This window comes from Lonchura striata, chromosome 10, assembly GCF_050655825.1.
Source record: "Lonchura striata isolate lonStrDom1 chromosome 10, ASM5065582v1, whole genome shotgun sequence".
Classification (NCBI taxonomy): domain Eukaryota; kingdom Metazoa; phylum Chordata; class Aves; order Passeriformes; family Estrildidae; genus Lonchura; species Lonchura striata.
The window spans coordinates 7556945-7568982 of record NC_140712.1 but is presented as its reverse complement, the minus strand read 5'-3'; the positions used below and the strand labels follow the sequence as shown (position 1 = coordinate 7568982).

Here is a 12038-nt window from a genome sequence, read left to right as displayed (position 1 = left end):
AAGCATTTGTGTCACTATACAGGGCATTTGACACAAGATAAAACCCTCCTGGGTCTGGGAAACTATTGCTGAGCAAGGCCCCCACCCTGGTCCCCAGCACTCACTGGTGAGACTGGTCTTCAGCTGCCACAGCAGGAAAAAAAGGCTGCTTAGGGTGTCCCCAAAGCACAACTTTGGCTTCCCTGCAGCAAAAATAACATTTGTGAGAGGAAGGCGCTCTTTTTTTACACCTGTCAGTGTACTTGCCCTATGAGAGGTCTTCCACAGGATTTATCACCTGAAACAAGCAGTTTAACACCACTGGGAAACTCAAGTTTCCAGACAAGGCATCACCAGCAAGACACTCTGCTCTAGACATCCCTAGAAAAACCAGAGTAAATGACAGAAAATGCAGAGATTTGTAAGCAGCAGGTCAGTAAGAATTCCTACTCCAGTGACAGACAAACAGACCCATCCCTCACAGAAGAGTCTTCAAAGTCAAATACAGCACTGCAATTTAAAATTGCTGCACCACCTCTTAAGCTCAGACACAAAACCAGAACTAACCCACACCTTCACATGATTATCTCCTCTAGCAGGCAGAGACATCTCCATTATAAGCCAGGTTAACTTTGGCAAACTGAAACTAAATCAGGAAATACCATTAACATGTTCTAAGGTTCTAAGAGTCTCAGAAATATTCCCATTCTAAATGGAGTAGGAAGGGCTATAGCAAAGATTTGAACAAGAAAGTCAGAAACAACTCTTCCATGAACCCACCACAAGGAGATAAAAGTATTACATTTATTTATCTTTTATGCTTCCAGTGCATTCAGATCAGATACAGCACCAGCTACTACTGTGCTAGGGGACCAAAAAAAAAACCACTACCAAACCAGCACAGCAGCAAATATCTAAAAATACACCATTAACCTGAACTGGTTAATATTCACTACACCATTGCTCAGGAGTAGCCAGCATAGCCTCCAATGCCACTTTACCAGACAGGTTTCAAGCAATGCTGCCCATGGATCCAGGCCTCAAAGCAGGCAATTCCTTTCCTCTGGTATTTCTGCAGTGCCAGCATGGGATCACATGCCCAGATCAGCCCAGGTCCACACTGCTAAGTCTTCAAGTACCCAGGAGATTAAGCTACACTGGAAGTCATCTGGTAGCAGTCATTTCATTAGCCCAGAACAAAGTTGCACTGCACAGGCATCAAACAGACCCACACGGTGCACAGATACTCATTTAGAGCTTTTTTCCACACCCATTTGATTAAACCTCAGACTACCCATGAGGCCAAGGTAACCCTGTCTCCACATGACTGCAGTGAAACCTACTCTGCCCAGGGAACCCTGCAAGGTCATCAGCTGGGGAGGTTCAGCTCTTTACTTCCCACTTTGTTTTTGAGACCTATCCGGAGGGGCCAGTTTGTTTCCAAGGATGGCTGAAGTGTTTATTGACGCTATAATTCAGAGGCTGGAGAGGCAAGAGCAACCCCTTTCAAGTGTCCAAATCCTGGCACAAGCATTGCTGTTCAGAGTATCAGGTACATTTATTTGCAAACCTGGCCTGCTGCAAAGGGACAAAAGCATGTCCTTCAGTTGGATAAAAATAAGACCAGACCAAACACTCTCTGCTCTGGCACAGAACTTCTATCTTGAGGCAGCAGAAGAACATGTCCACTCCCCTCAGCCTGGAGGAAACAGAAGCTTGCAGTACTGATTTCATCACACCAAGCTTGCTTTGCAGGGAAGTCTGCACCTACCTGTGCTCTTACATGCATGTTAACTGACCTGTGGCAAATACAGTTTTTCAAAATTCTTTTGCAATTTCAATGTATGCAGCAACTCAGCCTTGCTAACCTTGAGAGTAGATGAATCCTGCCTCCAGGAGAGGCAGACTAAAGGAGTCTGCTGGAGGTATTCCCACCACGAACTGGCAGGTCAGGCAGGGAGCACTCACATCGTTCCCACAATGACCCACAGCACCACAGGGAGGCAAGCAAGCCTTCCCAGACACCCCCCACACTGCCAGGGAATACACAGATTACTCATTTCAGGTACACAAGCAAAGAACCCCCTGGGTACCGAGCATGCCAACACCCACACCACTGAGGATTTACCACCACCACCAGGTCCCATCAAATGCCTTCCCACTCCAACAGCCCCCCTCCATCACCTGGCAGGGTGTCACATTTGCTTTTTGTGACAGGCGTGGTGCAGACTCCACTGAAATCCAGAGAGTTGTCCAACATGGCATTTATTCGGCGGAATATATCCGCATTGCTGCAAGTGGAAAGTGCAGGGGCATTCGGGCTATCCCAGCAGTCTTTTATGCTCCTCGCAGGATCTTCTTTCTGGTAAAAAAGAACCAGTATGTGTGTCAAATAGGCAAGTACTCAGCTTTCAACGCATTGTGGAAAGCCTGGACTGCCTCCAATATTCACATTAGCTTAGGTCTTAGCAACATTCAAACCCAATTCTTGGCATTAAAGAAGCAGTTAAGCAAACGGGTCAGCAATTTGTCAGCATAGCACACTGGAGGAGACTGCCCATCAAACACAGGGACCAGGGATGGACTTCATGCTGACTGCCACAGCAAACCAGCTGGGTTGTGAACACAGCTCCCTGCTGTTTTTCTCCAGCCCATCACAACACCTGCAGAGATCTGATTAATGAGGGCACACACCTACCCCAAAAGCAATCTCCTGACACCAAGGGACACGCAGGATGCTCATGGTCCAGGCAGACACCACAAGGAACCACAGCAGCTCCTCTTATGCATTGCAGAGGAGCACAAGACTTGCCTCAATACCAATTTTGGAGTTCCAAACAGCATCATGCAATGATCCAAGTCAGCAACAATTACTTCAGGTTTGCAGAAAAAAACCCAAACACTGCTCTCCAGCTAATCAGACAGCCCCAAATCCTGAGGAAAGGCAGAAGATAAAATCCTGATCTCCCCTTCAGGCAGCAGCTCCTGACTACAGAGGTAGTACCCCAAACCATCTCTGCTTTAGCACAACTCTCCACAGGCACAGATCCACCACCATCAAGGTTTTGCAAGCATCCTAGAAAGGGATCCCCTCTTGTAAAGCTTCTGCCTGAGAACATCAAACCCCTCCTGCACCCTTGTTCTGGTCCGGAGAACCAGGAAGAGCAGCTGCTTCCACAGCTCTACTCACAAGCCACTGACATGCAGGCTCCTTCAGGAGCAGCTGCACCACATTCGGGCCTCTGACAATTTAGAAGCTGCTAAGCTTCATTGCTACCAGCGTTTTGAGGCTGAGAACAGGTCTACCCACCACCCAAAAGCCACTGCAGAACTCTGCTCCCCAACATGCTGAGCAATCGGTACCACCGGCAACTCAGAGCCACTTTAAAGACAGGAGCAGGGAGGCACAACTCCACCAGTCCTGGACTCCGGAGCAGAATACTGGCCTTTAAATCAAACTAAACTCAAATGCAAAGAACTGAAGAGCATCAAGTCTGGCAAACGAGCCCCTGCTGCTCCGACACACACCAAAGCTCTAAATGGGGCCCCTTGTACTTGTCAAGAAGACAGCACAGGCACCTCTTGGATGTGCTTCCCAAGTTTCAGGCCTCACTTACCTCCAGTTCTGCTTCACTCGCAAACAAGTCTGAAGCACCGAGGTGGTTTTACTTTCAAATGACCTCTTGCAGATCGTTCAAGGAGGCTTGTCTAAAGCGAACTTCACCTGGAGACGGGACTATTCTATTAGCCCAGCCCAGTCAGGTACTTACTTTCCACCCCCCACCTCGCCATTAGATGTGCACGGTGTCATCCTTTTATCCAACTACCCACCTCGCAGGTAAAAAGCAAAGGAAACCCAGTCCTGGAAGCAGCAGGAATAAGCTACTAAACGGTCAACTCGCACCGTGCCTTCAGGCGGGACCTGAACAATCCCTGGAGAACTCCAGCCCGTTTAGGACTATTAGCATTTCTTCAGCGGCGAGGGCCGGGATCTTTGGCTATTGAAATGCTCAGAGCTGTGCAGAAAGTCACGCTATGAAAAGCCTGTGTCCATAAAGGAGACAGAGGAGTCCTGCAACTTTATTCGAATAAAGGGAGAAATTTTCCACTGGGGCATACACCCATGGGGTTTTCTCTACCTCTCAGTTTCGGAGAGCACAGCCTCCTTTTACCCTAAACTCCCGGCTGCATATTGCCCTCTCCCTTTCCCCATCAGCTGAGGTACTCGGAAGGTACAGCCTTCCCAAACCGCCTCCATGGAATACCACACATCCCCCACCCTTTAAACACATCACTTTACTCCCAAAGTTCAGAAACTCAGACGGAGCTTGTCTGTTTCAGAAGTTAAACTGTCTGGTTTTTCTAACAAACCTGCGGCTTGAAGTTGGTAGAGACGATAAGACCCATTTAAAAGCCATTAATACCCATACCTTCACCCATGGAATTACTTGTAAATACATGAACACACATCAGAGTCCACCGCCAAACAAGGGAACACTTAAAAGAGTGAAACAGGTAAGGCTAAAAGCAAGCTGAAGGCTGAGAGAAGAGGCAGAGTGCACTTTAAGTCGCGCTTTAAGTCGTCTTTATAAAGAGCAGCTGGAGCACAGAAGCTCAAATTACACAAGTATCGCCAGTCATCTTTAATAAAAAGGAGTGCCGCATCAGGATGCCTTGGCACAAGCACGAAGCTCCGCATTCTACTCTTGTTCCTGTAAAAGAACCACTTCCAGCAGGAAGCAAAACTTTTCCCTAGGAGTCTGTACCAGCGAGACAAAATAACCCGGAGCAGGCAGCTGAACGCCCCCCTGTTCCCTTGTCACTTAGCCTCCACAACCGGCAGCACCAGTCCCGCTCCAAACAGGAACCTAAACCAGCCATAACACAAACAAGCCTTTCCACAAAAATCCCCTTTTAACCCTAGACTGTCAAGGATAACCTTGGGATACTGCCATCATCCTGGACACAGGGTAGGGGGGACTTTGCAGCACTGCAACCCCCTTGTAAGGAAGGAGCAAGTAGCACACCCTCCCCTCCCACAATCCAAAATTAAGATACTCCTTTGAGAAGAGCTCTGCAGGTCTCCAGAGCACTCAGAACCCAAACCATCCCCAAGAGCCTGGAGAGGATGGTGGAAGGAGTTTGCAAACTGGAGAATCCACCCAGGAGCTTCTGTCTCGGAGTCAGCTCCGAAGTCGGGGAAACACCAGGCCTGAAGCTGCATCCCCAGAGCTGGTGCTGCTCTATCATCCCCAGCCCAGACAAGCAACACAGCACTCCAGAGCCCAGGCAGAATTCACTTTCCCTGCCCCACCTGGAAGGATTTGGCAAATTCAACACACTGTCTCCTCCAGGCTTCCCAAGAAGCCTTCACACTTCAGCTACAAACTACAGATTCTCTCTGCTTCCAGAGGCACCAATCCAGCAGCACTGGTGGGTTCTCCTGGTGCCATAGGACTGGTTACCTGGAGTGTAACCAGGGACCCAACAGCCATTCCATCCTGCTATACCTCACAGTCCCAATCCAGAGGCACAGACACAGTTTTATCAGGGGATAAACAAGTCAATGGAGAAGTTGATCCTAGCTGACAGGTGCTTTAAAGCCACCAGGAGTCAAACACCACTTCTTCACACCTGGTAAGATAGTCTCTTGGAGAGCTGAAAGTTCCTACATAAGCCCCTGGATAAGAACAATTCAGTTCTCTGCAGCAGGCCCATAGTGTCACAGAGCAAAAGATTCTGAGATTGTAGGTTATGTCATTGGAGTCAGAAACAGACCCAAGCAGCATCATACACAGACACAGCAAGATAAAGCTCAGGCAGGAGGGCAGTCCTCTACATCCTGACTCAACTAAGAACTTCCAAGCAGGAAAATTCACCCCAGAACACTGAGGTTTCAAGGAGGGTACTGAAAGGCTCCAGACCCCTCTTGCAACCCAAACAAACACATGGAATTGAAAAAAGGAGTACAAGAAACAGGGAGGAGTTCCCCTCCTGCAGAGTAACAGAGCAACAGCGAGCCTTACCACCATGGCAGAGAGATCTTGTTCTCCCTCTGTGCATCAGGAAGCTGACAGGTCCCTGGAGCTCCTATCCCACCAGCCCCAAGCAGACCCCATAGCCTGCTGACTTTACCTGCAGGAGGACCCAGTCCAGGCACAACCAGCAGCACTCAGTGGTACAACACACACCTGTGCAGCAAAACACCCCAAAGTTGTCCAAGGCAAGTGGAAATGAGGAACCTCCACAGCACTGAGGTACACACACCTGCAGGAAACCTAGAGATAATGAAATCCCAGGGCTAAGCAAAACCTGCAGCATCACAACAGCACTAGCAAAGGATTAGGATAGCCTAATCCTCAGGGAAGTCATTAAACACAGCTTGCCTGCCAGTATGGCCAAGATGTGCATCAGCTCCTGGGGATGCTGTGGAGCAGGCAAGGCTCATCCACCTCAGCTACAATCCAGCCTTTGCTTTTTACATCTTTCATAGAAATCTTACCCAGGCAGCGTCATGCTGATGCCCAAGAGGGCCTTCAATCCCAAGGGAAAATTTAAGATGCTGTTAAAATGGTACCCATGTCAACATAACCAAGCCAAGATGGTTTCATACTTCAATGAAAGGGAGCTCAGAAAAAGCCTTTTTTGTTGGTATGTTTTGCTTCCCAAATTGAAGTCAGCTACACCAGGGCAGAACAGGACATTGGTGTAAACTGTTTCCACCAGGCAACACACTCTCACCCCCAGCTCATCCCAAAAAGTGCTAGGCAAGGCTGCACCAGCTCTCCCACCATCAACAACACTAACATCAAACAGCTGTCCTGGGGTTTAGTGAGCATAGGCATCTTGAACACACCTGATTTGAATTAAGACTGGTCTTAATTCACAGGGGAGCACTGACTTCAGAACAACACCAGTTTTGCCAAAATCCCCCTTTTTAAAGGGCATTTCACCATCAAGGCAGCTATTTTCTGGTATTTTTTTGAAACCATCACTTACAAGCAGCTTTGTACAAGAGCAATACCCACAGTTCCCTATTGCAGCAGACTAGCAAAGCCGAATAAAGGTTTAATTGGTTTAGGGAGCCTGTTCCAGTTGAGATAAACTGCAGCAAAGTAACGGGATCCTGGAGCTCTTCCGTGAGCCCAACTCCCACCCCGTGCACAGCTGTACCTGAAGTCCCTCATCAGCACTCCAGGTGCCAGCATACCTTGTTAGCCCGTAACACAGGCACCAGTAATGAGCATTAATTAGCTTCAGCTAATAGCAAAGAGGGAATAGCAAAGAGTAAAAAAAAGAACTTGTTTTTCAGCAGACTTGTCTCACTTATAAGACTCACCTTTGTCTATACTCAGTTATGAGCCGAACCACCTGTGTCACCCAGCCAGACACTAAAAGGCACTTTCAGCATATGGCTTACAAATAAAACGGCACCTTTGGTTACCTTATACACTAAAAAAAAAGGCAGTTTAGAAGTGGGCAAAAATACCACTTGTATGAGTACAAGTGCCCATTCAAGCCAAAACATGCCCACCATAGAAGCCTGAACTCAGCACCTGCAGCCCAGCTTCATCCCCCTAAAACCCCGGGAAGGGTGGAACAGTTGGTCGCTAGGCTAGGACCGGGCTCCTGCGGCGCTTCCCTGCAGGCAGGGTCGGTCGGTATGCTCACACCCTCTGCTCCCGGGGCTACCTCAGCGCCAGGACCCCTGGAGGCCAGTCCAAAGGGAACAGCGATCCCACAGCAGCGCTCTGACAGGAGCGGGGGAATCCCATCCACCGCGGTCCCAGGGCTCGGCGCTCCCATCCCCTCCCACACGGGTGAAACGGGCGGGAACGCCACCCGCAGCGGCACCACGGCGTGGAACCACGTGGCGGGGCGGCCTCGCGAGGCGGCACGTGCTCGCACTTACCGGCGGGAAGGCCATGGGCAGCACCGCGGGCGGGCGGTCCCGGAGCGCAGCACAGACAAGCCGAGAGGGCAGCGAGGACACCGGGAGCGGCGCGACCCCCTTGCCCGGCCCGCGGCTTTTATGGGCCGGGCCGGGGGCGGGGGTGAGGGCGTGCAGGGCGGGGCGGGGGCGCCGCTGAGGGGCGGGCTGCGGCGCATGCGCGCAGCACGCGCCGGCCGCGTGGCCGTTCCCGCCACAGCCCCGCGGAGCCGCCTCGGCTCGGGCGCCGTGAGGGGACGGAGCGCCCCGGGCTAGCGCAGGGTCGGTCACGCGAGCGATTCAGGCGGCGCCTCCGAGGGATGCGGCGGCGGCGGCGCTGTCCGGCTCCAGCACCTCCCCAGGTACGACTCCGCGCTGGCAGCTGCCACGCGCAGGATGGGGCACTCCTTGTGCCCCCGCCGTGAGGGGAATGGGATCCCCTAGGCGTTAAATTGAGGTTCCCAAGGGTAGGCTTAGTGTCATCATTTCTTCACGCATGGGCTGTGGTACTCACTCGGCCCCCTCAGAGGGGATGGAAGCCCATAGCAGTTAAATCCGCCCCTCAGTGGAATGGGGTGGTGGTGGCACTGTGGTGCCCAGCTGTAGCCCCTCGGGGACACCTCAGTGCCAGAAACTCTCCACTCACGGAATGTGATGCTCACTGAACTCCCCATGAGGGAATGGGACTCCTGAGGGGTTAACTCAGCCCCTCTAAGGGGAGTGGGATGGTGGTGGCACTGCCCAGCTGGAGCCCCTCGGGGACATCTCAGCACTGGCAACGCTCCATGTTCCTATAAGGGGAGCGGGACCCCAAGGGCCAATGACAGGAGGTAAGGACTGTTATGTATGATTATAATTTGCACCAATTAAATATCGTTGTATTGAATTAAGGGAAATATGATTTGGCGTATATAATATTTAGTTATTATAAAATATATACACTAGCACTGTGAGTTGCTCTCTATATATTTAGTTACACTAGAGCTGGGGTTTTTTTTTTTTTTGATAATGCTTTATTTATAATTTAATATATGTGGCTAGTCTGGAGATGGGCTGTTTTAAAGAGCGATATTGAAGTATTTGGGAGCTGATTATCTTAGTAACTACTTAAGATTGGGATCGCCAAGTCTTCTGGGCTGATAAATTGTTTACACTTAGATTGTTTAACCTCGGCTAGGAGAAAAGAACTTTATGAATATGTGGGACTCTGAATAGAAAGAAAAGGTGGATTGCCGAAATCCTAGCCTCAGGCAGAAAATTTCCTGTAAGAACTACAAAGTCAAAAAAAGTAGTGTGTGTGTCCAGAAAAACCTCTGCTGAGAGGCGTCCTTCCTGTCACGCACCCAGCGCCGATCCCGGGCTCGGCACTGTCCTTTTCCTTGTGGCTAGCTCAAAAAAAATTGAATCCTAAATGATTTTTTTATTATTTCATTTTTAATTTAGCTAGACTAATTTTCATTTATAACAGGACTTATATCAGCCCCTCTGAGCGGTCTGAGATGGTCGCAGTTCTAACTCTTCACACCTCTGGGGCTACTGACCACACATAGGCCGGGTGCTCACCAAGTGCCCTGTGAGGATGTGCAGAAAATCACATTCTGAAAAGTCAGTGTCTGTAAAGGAGACAGAGGAGTCCTGCAACTTTATTTGAATAAAGGGAGAGATTTTCCACTGGGGCATATACCCATGGGGTTTTCTCTCTCTCTCGGTTTCAGAGGGCACAGCCTCCTTTTACCCTAAACTCCCTGTCTGCATGTTGCTTTCTTCTTTCCCCATCAGCTGAGGTACTTGGAAGGTACAGCCTTCCTGAACTGCCTACCACATAGTCCCCCTTTAAACACATTATTCCCCCCCCCAAAGTTCAGAAATTCAGGCTTCTACAGGCCCTTTGTGTGTTTCAGGAGTTAAACTGGTTTCTCTAACAAACCTGCTGCTTGAAGTTGGTTGGGACATTAGGAACCATTTCAAACACTTTCACACCCATCCCCTCACCCATGGAATTGTTTGTAAATACATGAGCACACATCTTTCCTGTCAAGGGGAATGGGGTTCCCCAAGAGCAGCCTCAGTGCTGGCAATTCCCACACACGGGTTGTGATGCTCACTGAGCCCCTCGTGAGGGGATGGAGCCTCCAAGGGCTTAAATCAGTCCCTCTAAAGGGAATGCAATGATGGCACTGCCTGGCTGGGGCCCTTCTGAAGACGCTTTAGTGCTAGCAGCATTCCGTGCTTGGGCTGTGCTTCTGACAGATGAGACCCCCAGAGGGCTCTCAAATGACCCCTCCCCTCCATGAGGGCAATATATTGGTGGCAGTGCCCATCCTAAGCCCCCCAGAGGCACCTCAGCACCAGCATCTCTCCACACACAGGTTGTGGCACTCACTGAGCCCCCTCTGAGGGGATGGGACATCTCATGACTAAAAAAGTAAAAAAGGGGTTCCCCAAGGGTAGCCTCAGTGCTGGCAGCTCGTACAGATGAGCTGTGGCATTCACTGTGACCCCTGTGAAGGGATGGGACCCCCAAGGGGTCAAACGAGCCCCTCTAAGGGGAATGGGATGATGGTACCTGGATGGAGCTCTCCAGGGGACATCTCAATGCCTGTAGCTCTCCACTCACTGGCTGTAGCACTCACTGAGCATCGTATGAGGGAATGGGACCCCAGAGGGGTTAGGTGAGCCCCTGTGAGTGGAATGGCATGGTGGTGGCAATGCAGTGTTCATCTGGAGCCTTCATAGGGACACCTCAGTGCTGTCAGCTCCCACACACGAGCTGTGGTGCTCGCTAAGCCCACTCTGAGGGGAATGGGATCCCCAAGGGCTAAAATCATGCCCCTAAGGACATAAATCAGCTCCTCTGAGGTACTGGAATGGTGGCAGTGCTGTGGCTTTCAGCTTCAGAATCCGTGGGCCCACCGCAGTGCCAGTCACTTTCCACACACAGGCCCGGTGTTCACTGAACCCACTCTGAGTGGAATGGGACCCAAAGGGGTTAAAATGGGTTCCCCAAGAAAAATGGGGTGATGACAGTGCTGTGGTACCTGGCTTTAGCCCTTCCAGAGCCCCTTTGGCTCCAGCAGCTCTCCACACACAGGCTTAGCACTCTTTGGACTCCTCATGGGAGAATGGGACTCCCAAGGACTTAAATCAGTCCCCCTAAGGAGAATGGAGTGATGCACTGTGATGCCTGGCTGCAGCCTCCCTCCCAGGGACACCTCAGTGCTGGCAGCTCCCACACACAGGCTGTGGTGCTCACCGAGCCCCCCATGAGGGAATTGGACCCCCAGGGAGTTAAAGGGATGTCCCCAAGGGCAGCCTCGGTGCACTGGCATTTCTCCACATACAGGCTGTGGCACTTGCTGAGCCCATGAAGGGACAGGATCCCAAGGGTTAAATCAGCCTCCCTAAGGGAAATAGGGTGGTGGCATCATTGTGGCTCCCTGTGAGGCAGCTGCGGCTCCAGCCCCTGTCCTTATGGGAATAGGCTTTTTCCCTATGGAACAAGCACTTGACACCCAGTGGCTGGTGCTGCTGCTCCAGCCAGGGATTCCTCACCCATCAGAAAACACAAAGGGTTTTTTTTCATCTCTTACCCGGAAAAAGCAGAAAGCCCCTCACCCTTTTTGTGGCAGCAGAGGCGGTTCGGGATTCAGACCTTCCTGCACGTCCTTTGCTCATCCTCTGCCTCTAGTGCTGGGCCTGGCTCTGTGCTGAGCTGCAGCTTTGGATGGAGAGAGCCAGTGCTCACTGAAATCCCACCCAGCCTGTGCTGGGAGGAGAGATCTTAATAAAGAGTCAGATTTCCTTCTTTTTTTGTAATCCCAGTTTGGAGATGAAACGCCTCCCAGAGCTGGCCCTAGGAATCCCTCCAGTGACACTGCAGAACCGACCAGCCCTGACGTAGCAGGTATTTCTGCGGTCGAAGCATGAGCAATTCTGCCTTGAATAAATAGCTGGAACTCTCCCAAGACTCCTCCCTGGTCCAAGTGAGCATCTCCTGCCCTGGGGGGTTCACCCCAACACCATGTGCCAGGTTTTCTCCAGGGCCCAGCAGGCACCCACCCCTGGGACACTCTGCATGTTTCCAGCCACCTAAGGGATGGCTGGTTCCCTGATGTCCCCTGTAGCTGCC

General features: G+C 50.9%; 1 protein-coding gene across 9 annotated transcripts in view; it reads right to left on the bottom strand.

Moving 5' to 3' along the window:
• CPEB1 (cytoplasmic polyadenylation element binding protein 1) overlaps positions 1–11662 on the bottom strand; it is a 40829-nt gene extending 29167 nt beyond the window's left edge. For 3 of the 9 annotated variants that reach the window (XM_085588604.1, XM_085588606.1, XM_085588608.1), the window contains exons 1-2: positions 7892–8027; positions 2164–2341 (exon numbers count right to left, since the gene is read on the bottom strand). In XM_085588604.1, the coding sequence (XP_085444730.1) occupies positions 2164–2341; positions 7892–7906 (193 nt within the window). In that variant the 5' untranslated portion in view covers positions 7907–8027. Of the gene's footprint in view, positions 1–2163; positions 2342–3596; positions 3740–7891; positions 8028–11524 lie in introns of those variants that run through there. The other 6 variants (XM_085588605.1, XM_085588601.1, XM_085588602.1 and 3 more) reach the window with 6 other exon arrangements.
• Between the last annotated feature and the right edge of the window lie 376 nt (positions 11663–12038).